This window comes from Semicossyphus pulcher, unplaced genomic scaffold, assembly GCF_022749685.1.
Source record: "Semicossyphus pulcher isolate SPU_LCO1_2020_fin unplaced genomic scaffold, fSemPul1.0.p SCAF_9, whole genome shotgun sequence".
Classification (NCBI taxonomy): domain Eukaryota; kingdom Metazoa; phylum Chordata; class Actinopteri; order Labriformes; family Labridae; genus Semicossyphus; species Semicossyphus pulcher.
In genome coordinates, this window is record NW_027211770.1 from 2,074,318 (window position 1) to 2,092,887 (window position 18,570).

At 42.0% G+C, this 18,570-nt stretch overlaps 1 protein-coding gene across 1 annotated transcript in view; it reads right to left on the bottom strand.

Moving 5' to 3' along the window:
* Window positions 1-3,725: 3,725 nt before the first annotated feature.
* The window catches only part of LOC138584361 (TGF-beta receptor type-2-like), a 40,415-nt gene continuing 25,570 nt past the window's right edge, over window positions 3,726-18,570 (bottom strand). The window contains exons 8-10 of the mRNA XM_069656570.1: window positions 15,968-16,109; window positions 6,588-6,715; window positions 3,726-5,569 (exon numbers count right to left, since the gene is read on the bottom strand). Of these exons, the coding sequence (XP_069512671.1) occupies window positions 5,312-5,569; window positions 6,588-6,715; window positions 15,968-16,109 (528 nt within the window). The 3' untranslated portion in view covers window positions 3,726-5,311. The remainder of the gene's footprint in view (window positions 5,570-6,587; window positions 6,716-15,967; window positions 16,110-18,570) is intronic.

Below are 18,570 nucleotides of genomic sequence, written 5' to 3' on the forward strand. Positions count from 1 at the left end.
GAATCTTTGGATTCGTCCCTTGGTGACCCCACCCTTCTGTGTGTATGGATCATTCTGCACGGCATCATGGACGGTCTGAGGAGCAGGTTCTTCACTGGGCTGCTCATTCCTAACTTCACCCTCCAGGACTGAAGCAATAGCTGTAGCTTCAGCTGGCAGGGTTACAGGTGATGGAGCTGGAAACAGGGTCTGAGGAGCAGACAGCTTTTGACCAATTCAGAAAGTTTGCAGACATTTGATGAAGCTGATTCAATACGTTCATCTCCTCTGCATGCATCAAACATACACCAATATTGTGTTGTTGTTGTTGTTGTTGTTGTTGTTGTTTCTTAGTGCCTCTAAAAGTTGTACAGAACTGTTCTCTCTAATATTTTTGAGATGAATGACAGCTTAGAAATTGGCCGAAATCTTTGCATGTCTATCGACCCAACTGCAATGTGGGCCTTTTCAAAAGTCGCTTAACACATGGCATCTTAAAGAGGTCAGGCACACAGCAGAGGAAAGGGAAGTGTTTGCAATATTGAGTAGATGGAGTGCGATGGCATCCATTATCTCCTTCAAAAGTTTGGTGGGGAGAGGGTCAAGTGGGCATGATAACATGTGTGTGCTCATCGATGACACGAAAATGCACTTTTCTGTAGTTTGTCTCCACAATCTGAACCATAGTGTCAAACAAGATGCACATGTCATCTGACACTTGGTCTCTGACAGAAAGATTGTAATGTGTAATGTGTGGCCATGGTTGTGATTGGGCCCTTAACATGTTGAACCAGGTTGTAAGATTCAGTGATATTTAAAAATGCTTTAGATGTAAATATGTTCAAATCAAATATATTCAAATATGTATTAGTATAATGTACATATGCATATGTACATTACACTACGACAATGCATATAGATATCATAAATAAGAAATATAAATACTTAAAAGAAAAAATAAGTGCATCATTCTACCCTGTTACTTTGTGTGAATATTCGAAAAAATACAGTATATAATGTTGAATTTTCATACAAAAGTTTGAATTGTTTCAACAATTGTTGTACTGTTAAAGTTGCAGGAGGTAAGATGGAGAAGAGAGCGGACTTTGCTTCAAAATTTGAAAGATCACAACTTCCAGGTCCCTCCCCCTCTCTCTCCGCGGCGCTCAGTCCTGCCTCCAAAACCCTCCCCGCAGATGAGGCTGTTATGCACGTGCAGGCTAGTAACCACGGCAACTGAAGAAGCCAGATATACAATATGGCAGACACACTGGTTAAAATGTGAAATGACAACAACCGCAGCGGTTGTATCACACCACCAACACTATTGAAGCAGATACACATCAAACCAGCGGAAATCAGTGTTTTTGCTGTGAACGGTAATCTACAGCTAATTCTATTTGGCAAAACCACCGACACTCATTTTGCTAACAGAGACTGGAAAAAACAGAGCAAATTAAGCAGTAACACACTGATGTTGTGAACATTTAGCCATGAGAGAACAGGCACACAGAACTATCAGGAGAAACACTGCCTGGACACTTCACAAAGATATTTTCAGCCAATCTGCCATGAAACAAAGCTGAGCAGCAGCAGCAGCAGCAGCAGCAGCGGGAACAAGCTAACGTTAGCCCGACTGCAACACCAACGTAACATCCCAGTAACCGCAGACATCTTAGCAACGTGGAGACATTTTTTGAAAGCAATTACAGCAGAAATTAAGCTGGGGTAATTACCTGTCGAGCAGAACTGTCTAACTCAGCATCACTTTTTTATCCTCTCAGGTCCCGTAGCTCTCTCCACCTTGGCAATGTCGCTCCAGTGTTTACTCTCATTTTGTTTTTGTCTCTGTCCTACTCTTTCTTTTTAGTTTGCCTTTTCCTCTTTTTTCTCCTTCGGTTTAACAGACCTGTAGTATAAGCCGTAGTTGGCAATGGAGGGATGGGCAGTTTTTTCATTCCTGGTGGTTGTTTTTAAGCCTTTGTGGACACAAGCTGGCTGACGCTGCGCACACTGAAGAAATTGAGCTTGACCGTGTAAGTATGTGTGGAGAGGTGTTGCTGCGCAGCATGTGATTGACAGCAGCCTGAGAGACTGCTCGGCTCTGATTGGTTGTGTGTTTCGGTAGCGTTGGATTCTTGCAAATGCCATTAGGAGCAGTAGGAGGAGCCAGAGGAACATGATTTTTTTCACAGATTATCTCTCTCATGTACTACTGCATGTTTAAAAATGTTTGAGCAAATATGAGTTTAAATAATGTTACCTACTGCAGCTTTAAGTCAGGTTTATTTTGACTTACTATAGGATGTCTTTGAGGAAGTAGGGTCCAGGAGTCAGGAGGAAAAAGCAGGAACAAAAAGAACAGGGAGAAAACTTAAGACAGGGCATGGGCACAGGGGAAGGAGAGGGAGATGGTGAGGGTGAGGCCCAGGGTGATGGTAGTATGGTTATGGTCAAACAGTTGTTAGACAGGTCTGCTGTGGCAGTCCCAAACAAACCTTTCTCAGCAACTGTATCAAATCAACCAGATCCTAAATGTAAAGCAGCAGAATTCTTGATAAACGACTTACAGGAGCAATATGTAATATTGATATAAAAATGACCATGATATCTCATCAGATAATGAGGAAACATGTCAAGTTGAAATACTGGCTTCTCCGACAACAACGTTGCAGCCAATATATATATATATATTCTCTCTGAAATTTCCCTTCCGGTCGGGAATCTCTACTATACCCATTACGTCCCCCCGGGTACCAGGTATGAAACAAATTGGCGCAGAAACACAGTGCTGCAGCCATGGAGGCAAGTAAACGGACTGCGTCACCAGCAGATTCTTCCCAACCTAAAAAACAGGGTAAAATCAGGTCTGAACGTCTAAGACCTAATTTCCTTTTCCTTTTTCCTTACGGTTCAGACATCAACGTGTCAGAAACAATCATTTTGCAGCGGGCGGTGAAATCCAGTCTACACAAAGATGTAATTTAAAAAAATCAAAAACTCAGTGCTTTATTGGCCGTGTGATGTTAACAAGAAGGTCCAGAGACATTGTAAAGGGAGCAACTTCAAACATTCCCCACAGAAGAAGAAGAAGAAGAAGAAAGAAGACTGCACATGTGCAGGTACTTCCGCTGTGCAGCTCTGACAACAAAGGCACAATGACCCCTGGATGCTGATGTAGGTGATTAATACCTGATGGCAAGTCAAGTCTTCAGAGGTGATGAGTGCTGGACTGCAGGAATGCAGCGCTCGTGAGATCAAATCCAACTCCACTCGTGTTTGCAATAGATTTTTCGTTGGTGACTGAGAGGCAATCATTTTCATCGCTAAATGAGATGCGACTTGAAATTTGCCGTTAATATGTGTGAATGTGTGATGAATCTTGTGACAGAAGCAGACTTCCTGTTGAAATCTGGTCTAAGTCTAAACGTTTAATCAATGTCTTCAAAAAGTCGGTGAAAAAATGAACCAGTTCTGAACGTCTTTTCAGGAGTGGCCATAGTCGTCTTTTCAACAGAAAACTGTTGACTGGGAATGTGACAGGGGAAGATGGCAGAGAAAAACTACGGATCCACTTACCTAGTCTGCAAACACTTTTAAGATTCAGCATTCTTATGTTGTGCAAAAGACATGAGTGAAATAAAGAGTATTACATTAACAACAAAAAATGTGAGGGTCTACAGAATCTCATAATTTGCTCCCAGGTCAGATCAGGTTACAGAATGAGCAAACACAGAATCTCAGTATACAGAAATATCTTTAATTCATAAAAGATTTACACTATTTTACATATAACACATACTGTATGTAAGGCAGGATAAAATATCTTTGGCACACTCCTGGTGATATAGACAGAAAACATACAACATACATGTCTATGAAGTCCTTTCATCTCTGCATTCAAAGATATTTTGGAGGATTACTTTCCCTTTTTGGCTGCTTTAACTCTAATGTACAGTTATTATCTTTATATACACTGTGCTTGTTTATCTGGCAAAAAAGGTTTAAGTATGGCTGTTAGCTGTGTTCAGACCAAAAAAGAAGCAATTTGATTGCCTTGTGTTATCGGTGTGAGTGTGACTGCGGGATCAATTGTTGCATTGTCTCCCTCAGGTGGCAGTTTTGCTGTATCTAGCGAGTTACATGTTTGTTAAAATCAGGCCCAAAATAGACCCGAGTTCTGCTGAGATTTACTGTAATTGCAATAAACAGGATGACAAGATGCCGTCATAACTACATCACGATGCAGACTTTTTAAACTCTCAGGTCTGTCTGCAAGACAAGACAAGAAAACCACATTTAAATGCTTTTTTTCTGAATAGAATTAGGATTGACCTTTTTCAGCTGAAGATGTTTGGAGCATCTAAACGCCTTTTTACCATTATTTTTGGGCCATTTTTGTATTTATAGGAGAACTGAAGAGAGGAACTATTGGGAGAAGAGAGAGGGGGATGACATGCAGCAAAGGGCCGATTGTGGGAATCGAGCCTGTGGCCGCTGGGTCGAGAACTGTAGCCTGTGTATACGGGGCGCCTGCACGACCCACTGAGCTGAACCAGCGCCCCTATAATTCACTTTTACTTGTGTCTACTAACATCAATTTGTGTCTTTGCATTGTGTTTTTATGTAATCACGCACCTTGAACAATTTGCTATGCTTTCAGTCTGAACACACCTTTACACACAAGAGTACACACATACTGTCACACACATATATACACACACACAAACACACACACACACACACACACACACACACACACACACACACACACACACACACACACACACACTCTTTCCTTTGGATTCCTGCTGGTGGGGATTGAGTCCACAGCATGATTAGGCAACATCTCTGCTGGCTCACATAAGGACACTTTAAGGCAGAAACTCCAACATGTTAGAATACATGCCGATAGATAAATGACAAACATCTGTAATGCTTAAGTATCACATATTAAAGTGCATATCAAATGTCTTTGGTTTACTAGTTATTGTCCTGTTTATTTCTCATAAAGAGAGAGAAGCCTGTCTCCTTGCTCTGCACATTTTTGGAAGGTTCCAGTTTACTTTGGCTTTGTGGCTCTTTATCCTTTCAGCTGATTAAGGCAGCTTGTTACATTTTAGAAGTGATGAAGTTTAAAAGCAAAACCCAGACACCATCTTTACTGGATGAGAAGAAGATATGACACTGTTAGTCAACTCAAAGTCCTGGGACACAGGAGCTCAGCTCCTGAAAATCACTGCTGAGACTTTTCTCTTCAATCCCATTGAAGTAGAATAAGTGCCCATGTTGAAAATCTCCCTCAGAGTTCATTAAGTTGTTGAGCTTCTTCTCACTTCTCGTCGCTCACGGAGCAGTCCACAGCTATGATGTCCTGTATTTCTGTGATTTTCACCACGTCTGGGATCTCCACCTCTATTGGGATCTTCTGCTCCCCGGGGATCTTCTCCTCTGAGGAGCTGCGGCTCGACAGTTTGTCTATCTCCTCCTCCAACTCTGTGATGCGTTCGGCGACGCAGTGGGCAGTGAGTCGGGCCTCAGGGTCGTGGTCCCAGCATTCCATGATGGTGGCGCAGATCACAGCCACACCCTGTAGGGGGAGGAAGAGAGCAGGGATGTGAAACTCAGTACGCAATAGTCTCTTGTTGCTGTACTTGATTATGTTATTATCACTGTGCCTGGTTTTAGTTGCTTGATTTTAGTTTTACATGTATCGTTGTTTGATGTTTGAATGTGTGTTAACTTACTGCTGCCAAGTGTGTGAAAATTACCACAGAATTACACTTGGTTGAGCTTTTGCCTTTTGAAACACAATGCTTTTAACCAATTATAAACGTGCTGGAGGAACCAATGGAGCATCTGTGAGGAGGGACCGGTCCGCTCCAGAAACACGGAAATAAAAGATGAAGGTAACATAGCATAAATGGAGTAGAGAGGCGCAGGCTGGAGCGGTTAAAAGGAACGCGGTGAGAACTCAGATAGTAAAAGTAGAAGGGTAGAGACCGACCACAGAAGCAGCTGCTACAGTGACCACAGGCAGCCTTCCCCCAAAAGATGCCGACCCCCCCAAAGTACTGCACCACAAGGCAGAAGTTGGGCAGAGTTTAGATGTGCTACTTTGTGGTTAAGGTAAGGAGGTGGGTTAAGTTTAGGGGTGCGGTTGGGTTATGATATTGACATTATATTGCACTAGGGTAGCATTTTTTGACAAGGACACAAGTATCGTCAGTACACTACTGGTGCAAGACGAGAAGACAGCAGCCTGGAGAGAGCCAGCCAGTGAGGCCAGCAGATGAAGCATCAACAGAGCATTCCAGCAGTGTTTCAGAACTAATCTCCAACCATCGTAGCTCTCCTCCAAACACATATCACATGACAAGATGAATTACATTACGCCTGACCATCTCTGCACACATTAGCAGAGGACTGTATTCAGTTTCTATTTTCTCCAAAGAAGAGAGCAAAGGATAGCAGTTAAAATGTACTTTAATATTTAGAATGATGTTGATGTCATATGAAAAGGGGGTTCCTTGATAGTGATCAATAACATTGCATATGCATGCTACAGTTAGTGTCTGTGTGGTGTAGCAGCACAGTGTATGTCTGACCTGATGCCTGAGCCAGCTGTCGGGGATCTCAGGTCTTCCTCTGTCTCTCAGCACGTTGTCCTTCATGCTCTCCACACAGGGGTGCTCTCGCACTTTAGAGCCGTACGCAGGCTCATAGTCCTTCACCTCTGCAAACACAAACACAACCAATGCATCAGATATGGACTGCAAATCATCACATGAGCCACAGAAGCAGAAAAATGAGTCTTTATGTCATGCTGTCTGCACCATCACGTTTCTGTCAGTTGTAACACTTCTTGACATGGAAGTGATGATAACAAGATGTAGATCAGCTGGCCAAGTTCAACAACAACACTAAACAAGCACACTTATCATGGCATGTTTTAGGACAATTTTAAGGTGACAAAAGAGGAAGACAAAGTGAAACAGGTGGCCTGTTGAGTTAATGTGGTGAGAAAGTGTACGAGCATCCTGTTATGAGGTCATTCAACCCCAAACCACTGAGCTGTTAGTTCCACCTGAGCTGTCAGTGTTGTACACTGGCACCAATAATGCTGACAGTTACAAATGAAATGTCTTCTATTATGTCTCTGTGGTAGGCACAATGCTCCCTCTGCCATTTAAACTGTGATGCTTTCCAAAAACAACAAATCAACTTCCGTCTACGAGCAGACTGTCCTCAGACTGTACAAAACTCCACAATCATAATCCATCTTTTTAAAAATTATTTCATGTTGATGAAGTAGAAGAGAAGAAGAGAGGGGCTTACATGGAAACCATGAAAAATGAAAAACAAAGTTCTGGGATTGAGTCCAGACCTCATGAAACTGAACTCACAACAGCTGCACTCTGTCTTCAGCCCCAAAGAGAAAGCTCTCAGGATCTCGCAGTTGCTGTGAAATGAGACACTCGTACTGCAAAGTATTCTTCCTGAACCCATCAGAGCCAGAAAATGATAAGCAAATATTTAACAAATAATTAAATCATAATTTTTCCCTCCTGTTTTAACATTTAACAATTTGTACTTTCTGTATTTTACAACACTGAGCGTGTGCACTTTTCAGGTCTGATATATTTGGCAGCACGTGAGATTTGCTTTGGGCATGAAGGGGAATCATCAATGCAGTACCAGAAGGTCTTCATAATACTAAACAAATGTTCCAGTCCTACTGAGCTAATCAAAGTATTTGGCAAATGAAACTTTTGAAATTGTGATGGAAATAGATAAAAACTCAAAGTAACAAATAATAACGGGATTAAATGTGTTCCTCTGCTCTAACCTTAGCTGCATCATTAGCATCTTCAGGAACACCATCCATTCTATTTACCTGGGATGACCTTAGGTAAGACCCCAGGTGGTCCTAATCCTAGATGAAAAGTACGTAAATAAAGCAGCTAACTGTCTGATCTTCTTCCTCATTTTCATTGCAAAATAAAAACAATGCTGTTGCTTTATTCCCATGTCTCAAACATAGACTATATAAAAAGATGGACAACATGACAGCTCCCTAAAAGTGAAGCCAAAACATTTGGAGCGCCCCCTGCTGACTGGCTGCAGTATAGCTCATATAGCCCGCCTCCTCCATGTTAACAGGTAGGACATGGGTCAAACTATAAAATCAAAATACACGACAAATACATTTTCCATTTCCTGATTTACGTCCAAGTGTTCATTTTTCTGACAAGTTTAAAGTGCATATTTGTTAAGTGCGTATTTGGTTAGCGGAAGTGGCTACGATGACTCCATCTGTCGATCTCTACTGCACACTCTCTGGCTCCAAATTATGTCACCATCGCAAGATGGCGGCGCCTATCACGGGGCTATTTTGGCATCAATTCCATACAGTGAGAGCAGATGGATACTTGTAGTCCATCTATATCATCATTGGTGTCAACAGGTAAGGGGGTTGACTGTTGGCCTTGGACATGTAGCTTTAGGCCGCAATCAGACGGTGAGTTCATTATTTGCGTCGAGAAATGTCTTTTCCCTGCTGTTTCTACGGCCAGTGAGCATTTTTGTGTTCTGCAAAGTGCCCCACCTTTTGATGCACAGAGTGCCTTCCGTGTTTGAATCTCTCGAGTTAAAGCTTGATAGGTGTAGCAGAAGTTACCGAGGAGAGCAGGGTTCAGTGAACAGACAAATGTTTAAATGTGCATTATGCTGAGCCTTTCAAGGACAAATAAGCATCCATTCTACTCTTTCATAACAACTAAGCAAAGTGCTGATGAGGAGCATGTGAGAAGATCAAAAACTTTAAAAAAGGCTGTCATAATCTGGCTCAGTTGCTTCATTAGCAGGATAGTGTGATGAAATCGAGGAAAAGCTGCAGTAATTCTGTTTTAAGGTCCCTGTGGTCTCTGCCGCTGCGTCCTCCAACACAGGAAGTGGGAAGGTTGGAATGGAACCCCCAGACAGGAAGTTGGAGGGCTGGGATCAGGACTGTGTGCAGAGAAGCTGACTCTACAGGCCCACACTTCCTGTTTTTGATATGTGGAACTTCCCTCATTTTTGGTATTTTAAAACAGGACCCAGCCGAGCCCGGCCCATTCCCCTGGAGGTTATTTATCCCAGCCAGGGCTGGTATTGTCCTCAGCTCTCTCTGCTGTTTAGATCTCCTGCTGCGGGGCTGGTATAAATACCACACATTTTCCTGGACTGGCTACAGCTGAAACACTGAACAGCGGAGATCAAGCAAACCCAAAATGAGAAAGTTGAAAAACAGAAATAAAAAGAGGTGGAGCACCTCATAAACATAAGACATGGCTGAGTGGAAAAGGTTTCATTTCACGCTCTGATGCTGAATTGGCTCCAATAGCCTGATATTCAGGATACAGGGAAGTAGTCTATACAAGAGGTGCGGCCTGCCTCCATACAGCAGCTCTGGACATTTGGAAGCTATGAGAAGAATTTAATCTGTGGTTTGAGAACAGATTTCACAAGAGACTGCAACCAGAGCCTCAGTCTCACTTTCCCTCGCTGTCTGGGGCCCGTAGTTAAAGCCCTGGTCTATCCAATCCAAGGGGCGGAAAGTGGTTTACGACAGTTTCCTTTTCAGATTATCTGTCTGAAACCTTTGTGGCCTGGAGGTTAGCAGAAACCTCTGTGGCTGCCTCCACTGTCTGGGATCTGCTATCTTGAAAGAAACACGGCGTCTCAGAGACCTCAGTCTCTCCACAGGCGTATAACATGAGACTGATCCCACACGGCTGCAGTACAAACTACATAAGAAGAAATAAACCTACATGAACTCTAACTAACCACACCCTTCAATCTAAATAAAACCTTCTCTCTATCCAAACGAAGCATCCACCCACTTCCAGAGAGAGTCGTTGGCTCACAGCTGCAGGTTTGTGGTTAGTACATAACGCTGTGCAAGTTTAACTTCAGTGTGTCCTTTTAATAAGGCATTTAGAGTCGGAGTAAGGGAGGGAACATCTGTGCTGCAAACAGGTGAATCTACTTCTATTCATGTCAAGGACTGAAGATGACTCAGTGCCGATGGTGTTTAATAAGGTTTGAATGTCCTCAGGCTTGTTTGGGTTTTCTCGGGTTACTCTGGCTTCCTCCCACAGTCCAAAGACATGCTCATTAGGTAAATTGGTGACTTTAAATTGCCAGTAGTAGTGAATTTGAGTGTGAAAGGTCTCTTTTTGTCAGCCCTGTGAATGACTGGAGACCTCTCCAGATTGTTTCCCGCCTCTAATCTACAGTTAATGGATAGACGATTAACTATATGTAATATGTTTTAAATTTAAATGCATTGACAAATATGCAAATGCTTGCTTGTTAAGACCAAGGTATCAGACATAACATGAATCACTATGTTCATTTCTAATAACTTTAGGTATGTATAAGCAAACAGGGGCAAGTAACAATGAGAAAACAGATCGTGTTGGGTATGAGTGAACCTGTAACAACGCCATCCAATGTAAGAAGAGAAGAAACATTCGTTTTCATGAACAAACATGCAAAAAAGTTTTGAATTTAGGGTCTGAAAAGGGAGGTGCTGGCTAGGCTCACGATACAACAGAACGCTCCGTCTTTAAATTAACATTAGCAGAGACAGAGACGCTGTCATTTTATACTCAGTGTTTGTGTTTTAAAGTATTATAGCAGATCTGTTACTAACTTTAGAAGATGCTTAAAGTATTTGATTTTCTTGTAAATAAATGTCTGTTAAGTCACTATCTATCGCTGAATGAGGCGTCCAGTTAGTGACGCGTTTCCATCAGCCAGCAGTGGTTGGTCTGCCAGAGAGGGTAGGCGGAGCTAAGTGGCTGCTTTTTTGGTCTGCGAGTAAACGGTAATCTACTATGGCTGAACAAACAAAGAAAAGATGGATGACTACAGATACAACTTCAAAAAGAAGTGAAAATCCAAAAAAAGGAAACAAATTAGACGCTCAGATGACGGCAAACAGTCCCGCAATTACCGTTTATCGGCATAGGTGCTGCCAAAGAGAATGAAACTGAGATCTTCGAGATTACCACTTTAAGGGCTGAAGATTGTTTTTTAGTAACAAAGCAACACAAAACTAAAACTCCAAAACAAAGCAGAAATGTAACACAGGTCCGACCAGCGTGTTTATCTGTGTATCTGTATAAGTGCAGAGATCTCTCAGAGTTATTACCAAGGACTTGTTGGTTTTCTCCACCTGTCGTCTATAAATAACTGTTGATGTTCGTGTGATGTCACAGTGGTTCAGTCTGTGTCAGTCTGTCTGTGCATGAAGTGCAATACTAGCGCCAGAAAGCTGTTAGCCTAGCTTAGCATATAGACTAAAGGTTGATACATATTTTTATCGACACTCACAGGCTCTTTGTATGAACAGAAATGGACATTGAAAACTTTTTAAGATGACCTACATGCTGTAATTCTGTGCGTGCATGCAGTAACTGCTCCTGGAAATATTTCATGTCAAGAAAGTGAGTGACCATATTCCTCCAAATGTCATATGATTCTTTACTTCTGAAATGTCTTCAGTCCCTCAGCCTTTGCCCCACAGGGTTGAACCCCCTCACCCCGCTGCCAGCTGTTGCCAGAAACCGTCTCGCTTCACGAGCCTCAGACAGAACGGGCAGAAGCTGCCGCGCCCTCCAGGCTAATTCAGGACACGTAAATAAAATGCTCAGAGACACACTGAGAATGTACTATAACTGACCACAACAACAACGCCAGCACAGAGTAGTATTTCTATCTGTGCTATTCTGTTCTGCACCCTGTTGTTTGGCTGGAGACAGAGGACACACACACACACACACACACACACACACACTGAGACACAGGGCTAGATGAGGGCGTCTGTCTTGGACATCCGTCTCTCTTCCTCTATTTCTATGTACCTCTCTCTGAAATAAGCACACACAGACTAACACACATGTTGGAATGTGACTGTCTGGTTCTAAAAGTCTCAGACTGTCTAGAAAAAAACAACTAGGCGGAGGGAAGGAGTTGGAGCAGACTCCCGCTCTACTCCCAAGAGAGTAGGTTGGAGGAAACTGAGTTTGTCTTTGTGCATGCATGTATGTGTGTGTACTAGTATCTATTCTAGGGCCAATTTCAGTTTCAATGCTACAACTGAGGACATTTTTGGAAGGTGCACACCCTTTGTCGAGTGCAGAGTGTTGTTGGAGGGTAAAGATCAACTTTTCAACCCATTCCTAAGTACCAAAGTCATCAAATGCAGATGCTTTGTCACACCTCTCTGTGTCTCACACAGATGCACGAGGTATCTTAGTATCTGCATGAGATGCAAAATGATTTTATTTACTGAGCTCCAGTGTAAACCCATCTGCGGCAATATTACGCGCACAGAGCATCTGCTCTGGCTGTCCAATGTGTGTGATGTCAGGTGACATAGCAGAATGACTGAAAAGGCTTGGGACGGTGGTCAGGGGTGATGGATGGGGCAGGTAACACAGGAGACTTACAGGAGGCTGGAGTCCTGTCTGAAACAGGATGTCAAAAATAAGTTATTAATTTAACCCACATCATGATGTGTTTCCTCCACTTTTCCTAACTTAACCAAAAAGAAAACAGAAAATAAAGTTTGTATGAGACGCTGGGACAAAGAGTTGGTATTTGACGACCTGGAATCAAACATGCAGGGTCTCGAAAAGTTGAAGATAGAAATAATGATAATCAAAACACTCACAAACCATTCAGTAAAAACTGAAACAAGTCCTATGGTGATGATGAAAATTCAAAAATGTTGGCAGTCACACTGTAGTTACTTGCAGGTGTCCTGCCTGTGAAACAAACTTCTAAGCAAACTTATATTTCGAACAAAAGTTGAGAAGATATCCTCTCAGATTGGCCTCTGAGTCTTATGACGACTTGAGTCTTATCGGTAACACACCAATCTCAAGGCGGCCCCTTTAAATGCAACTTCCTTCTCACTCATCCCTGCTCCAAGATTGCTGCACACACCGCTGCTGCTGCTGCTGCTGCCAACGCTTTGTCTCCACCACCCCAGCCTCCTCCTTTCTAGTCTGAAGCCTGTCTTGTTCCTTGCTTGTGTTGTATTATCTCTCAGATGTACGTCGCTTAGGACAGGGGTTCCCAACCCCCGGTCCGCGAAACCCAGCAGGTGTCTGTGACATTCCAAACATTCGCGGAGTCAGAACCGTCGAATGGGCTGTGTGAAGTGTGCAACCACACAGGTCCTCGCGCCTCTAAAGACACTTCAAAAGTCGCCCAATTCAGCTGGAAAAACCGCGGACCTGGCAACCCTGGCTTCACATCACATGAAACTTTGATCAAGAAGCCTAATGCCCCTCTAAAGCTCTGTGTTTATCAGTGAAATATATGAACTACACAGCATATTGACATATGACAGCCTGTGGAGACAAAGTTTATACTTTAACTGTGCGCAGAAATACGGACGGATCGAAACGTTATTGATTCAGGTATGAGCATCAAAACACACACAGGTCTGCGTCATATCTGCTCCTCTCCTAACGACTGTCTCCTCCCTCACCTCCGGTTCATCTCAGTCACAGCGTGTGAAGGCTCAGGACACAAATGTGGGGGGGGGGGTTTGCATTGCCCTCCCCTTCCCCATGCTTCTCTGCTAACCCAGGAGCATCTTAAGAGCCGAGCCATCAGCGCCAAACATGACTGTATTTAAATTTGGCAATAAATGATTAAATCTATGACGGGTGTTCCTGAGTGAATGAGGAGATTCCTTCAGTTTAGGGACAAACCTGTAGGTGTGTGCAAACGTTAAAATTGATTCAAAGATTTTATTTTGATGGTGAGCAACCTTACAATAGAAATAAAAACGTGTGTGTGTGAGAAGCAGCAAGACTTAAATTGATGGAGGAGTGCTGGCACAGAGAAAAGGCTCGACCACTGATAACAATTTACCTTTTGATGCAAACTTTACGGCCGTTTAGGTGCAAAGTTTTTTTAATCTTCCTATTCTTTTGATGACATTTAAACCATAACCAGAGACACACGTTCACATATGCACAGCCAGCTGAAACAGGTACAGTGTCCAATGTTGCTCTCTCTCTCTGATTTCCTGCCCAAAGAAGGGCAACAGCAGAGTTGAGATTGTCTCCCTCACATATCAGACATTCCTCAGATTCCGGCTGCAGACCTGGAGCTGAGGTCGAGGTGCCGTCTGACAGACACGACCATCAGACTCACTGTTGACATACAAACCCCCCGTCACTACGTTACAAAAGCAAGAGCCTGAACCTCCTGTCCACTATGTGGGTCACAGACATAGGAGTAAAATAGGTCCACACTGTTTGTAGACAGTAGGTGTATGTGGACGAGACTGCAATTTGCAAGAGAATGTAAAATAAGCATTTATATAGAGAAGAATTGGATCAAAGTGCTCCTTGTAAATGTATGGAAAAATTCTCTTTAAATGCAGATATTCTTTGACTGATATTGACTTAGTGAAGCTGCATAACTGGTGCAATCCACATTACGTGTTTCTAATAGATACAGAGCCGATTGGGTCAACAATGTCTGTCTAGATTGGATTGTGGTAGTTACTCAGACTTTTAAAGTTGTTCCTTTTCATTTCACAATTCTGAGCAATAGACTTTCAGCTTTATGCAGTAAAATGTCAAATAGATTCCTACGGCAGAGTAAAAAACCTTCATCATCAAGTTTATCAAATCCTAATCCAAATAAACGTTGTGTTTGTAGCCAAACTGAATAGAAGAGAAGTTCAGATTATTGATTGATCACTTTGAATCTGATCCTTAAGTATAATTAAAGTTGATGCACAGAGCACAGGAAAAAAGGAAAAGACAAATAAGGTGATTTTCTATAATGCTTTTCCATTTTAACTTTTGACAAGAACTCAGTTAAGTTTATAATTGCAGGTTCAATAAATATAATGCAATGAAAATACCTCTAGATGTTGCTGATACATTCTGTTCACATGAGTAGGACAGACCTGAGTTCACAGTGACCTTTGATGTGACCACTAAAGTTTTATCAAAATGTAAAGATATTACCCCCTGGACGTTCCTGAGAAAGACATTTACAATCATGGGACATGATTTAAGGTCTCAGGTTTTCTGGGACATTATGATGCCAGAGTGAAGCTGACATTTGACCTTCTGGATAAAAATGTCATCATTCATTATTTTATCCTGTTAGATATTTGTCTGACATTGTGTCATACTAAGAGTATGAATTATTTTGTGACTTTCATGCCAAATTTTAAGATATTCTCTCCTGGTATTCCTGAGATATTTGGTCTACAAGAATAGGATGGATGGACAGACATGCACATGGACAGAGAGACAACCCGAAAACATATGTCAAGGGCTGTCTCTTGCGTGAAGGGATAAAGGCAAAAATGGTAGCAAATTATTATTTTTATCACAATGAAAAAAATCTTTTCGTTGGTTTAACTCAGCCTTTAAATTGGCGGCCCATGTACAGAGGTCACAGTCCTCAAAGCGGAGGCCCAGGGCTCAACTCCCACCCTCAGCCCCCCGCCACGTGCCATCCCCTGTTCTCTTCCAACACTGTCTGTCCTATCTACAAATAAAGGCATAAAAGGCCCAAAAAATATTCTTTAGGAAATATATGTTTAGTGACTTTGGTGGTTTTGTAAAAAAAATGCTGAGGGGAATATTGGAGTTAAAAGAGTTCATCATCAAAACTTGTAAAAGCAACAGAAGTGGAGTTTGAGCAGTTAAGTGGATTAATGAACTCCAACATGATGACATCACTGTCAGCCAATCATCTGCTGAGCTTGTTGTGATAACCCCAAACACATGATGTGTTGTCACTGTTTAGTCATCTCAGTTATCAACACTTTCTTTAGTTCTGTGAATGAGTGTGTACCTGTGTGTTTCTAGGCATCATACTTCCCACAGCATTACATGGAGCACTACCTGAACATTACTGAATGTGTTTAATTGGTCTGTGAATGTATACCTACCTCCAACAGCTTCACATCTTGATGTCATCTCCCAAAGCACAAGAGCCATGGAGTAAATGTCGGTCTGTTTGAAGGACTCCATGTTCTCCAGATTCAGTCGGGCCTCCAGCACCTCCGGAGCCATGTAACGTGCCGTACCGACCTGCAGTAAAGAAACACCAGGAGTGGTTAACACATAATCAATCAATTGTTGGGTTCAGTGACAATAAACCAGACTCACCTGGCATTATAAGTCATTAGATATGACACTGAATGAGATACAGGACTTCTATAAGTGACATGTCTCTTCACATTTTGATGAGGCTACAAATCAAACAGCGAACATGAGTACTGGAAGTGTCCTTAGTGGGCTAAATACCAATAAAGGCCCAGTATGGAGCTCATCAAGGCCCTACATTAGCCCATCTGGGCTAACCCACGTGGGGCCTTCATGAAAAATTAGGGCAAAACTGGTGACTGCTGGTGAGATGCTAACTCCACACCAAAGGATCCCTATTCAAGTCCAAAGACAACACCATAATAACAAATCAAGTCACTACTTAAGAACATTCAATTAGTCTAAAGGGAAGGCCAACAGGTCCAAAGTCAAGATCAACAATCTCAATGGAAATTAGGAAGTTGTATTGTGTTGGCCGAACATCCTGTTTGCTTTTGTTTCATGCAAAACAAGGCTGTGAGACCTGAAAATATTGTGGGATCCAAGTCCAAGTGGAGTCATGACTTATCGGTGTTCAAGTGAAGTTCAGCTCCAAGGCTTTCTTACTTTTCTCAAGTCAAGTCTTAAGTGATCAGATGCTGCTGATATACATGGTGCTGTACAAGCAGGAAACAGCTGATGATACAGTGTGGCAGAGAACAGCTCAGAAGCTTGTAATGAGTAAAGCCGTTTCAATTAGAATTAATTAGCATAACAGTGCCTGATGCTAATGCTAATGATGCCTAATGTCAGAATAAGGAAAGTTGGAAACTAAAACACTATAAATGCTACACAGCATCACTTTCACCACCGCTTTAATCACCCTCTTAAGTTTGGTTTTCAACATTACATAACTTTGTGGTTAAACACAAGTCAAACAAGCTTACATGCTAATGATGGAAAATATTGCTGACATAATATCTGCTGTTTTTTTTCTTTCAAGGAAGTAAACTTTATTGCTGCACTTGTTTCTAAACTAAACTAAACTTTTTTGTTTTGAGCTGGACCGCATGAACAAACACAGAGGTTATTATCACATCCTAGCAGCTTGGAATTTCCAGCTTTTATTGCAAATGGAGCACAACATAACTACCATGGATCATGATTTTAACACATGCATGCATAAAACAATGCCACAGAGGTAACAGTGCACATTCTGCTAAAAAAGACTGTAAGGCAAGTAGTAATGTTCAAGCTTCATGCCAGTTTGTTTTCTATATTTGCAGGTATATGTGGTGTGTATTTGCATGAATCAAAGGCGGCTTGAGTGGGCAGAGGGGTCACAGGTGTCTGTTAAACAGGTTAGTCAATACCCTGTCACTTGTCTCTGCTGCATTTCTCGCCAGTGAATCATTAATCATAAACAAAACAGAGTGACAGAGTCACACTGACTAACAGAGCGGGATATAAAATGAGCTGAAAGCTGCTTTGAGGAGGTTGGCATGTCACAACAAAGCCTTCACCCCTCCCTCCATCCCCTGATCGCCCGTCTGTCTCTGTCAGGTTTCTTCTGTCAGCAAATTAGGTGTATCCAATCAAAACACATGAACACACAGAGGGACTTAGATGGAGGAAGACATAACAAACACTGCCGGCTCATATCTCACCAAAAACCAAACCAAAGCTGTTTTAATGATAGCAAACACAGACAGTTACCATAACAGCACAGTTTTTCTACAAACCCCCATAGTAGCATTATAGCAATATTTTGAACACCTGACAGTAGTACTTAAGTTTGTAACCACTGTAACTGACAGGGAGATCTCCCAGGACAGTGGTACTGTAGTCATATAAAGTACCTTCTTTCGTGTATTGAATACGTTCTTACATCCATTCTGTGCTACCTAATACTTGTACTCCTCCTCATTTTAGGTCTACTTACTGCACTACTTTTAGATGACAACTTGTACTAACTTATGATTTTACATTAAAAAAAACATGATAATAACAAACAAAACAAGTCCTTCAATTGAAACAACCACATTGTTAATTTTTTTCTACCCTTTGATACACCCCCACACGGTTAAAGTTACAAGTGACGTTACATCTTTGACGTTATGTGATTAACGTTTCACATATAACTTAAAAGAAGTCCACATGGACTTTTGGCTTCCCTCTCCCAAAGTGTTGTGCTTGTTTCACCCTTCCATCACCCCGACTATAACCCCAAAAGGACTTTATCTCTCTTTGTTCTCATAATAACCACGACCACCAGAGCTCGCAGCCTAATTTTAAAAGTAAGTCTGTGTCATAATATGTTCACATGCAACCATATTTTTCTTTAACTTTTTTAACTCATGACCTGTTGCAAACATGCTTTTGACCTTTGACCTCTGAGTACTTCCTCCACAGCTGGTCATTTTGTGATGACTGCACCCTTGCTTACATTTCAATCTAGAGGACTGTA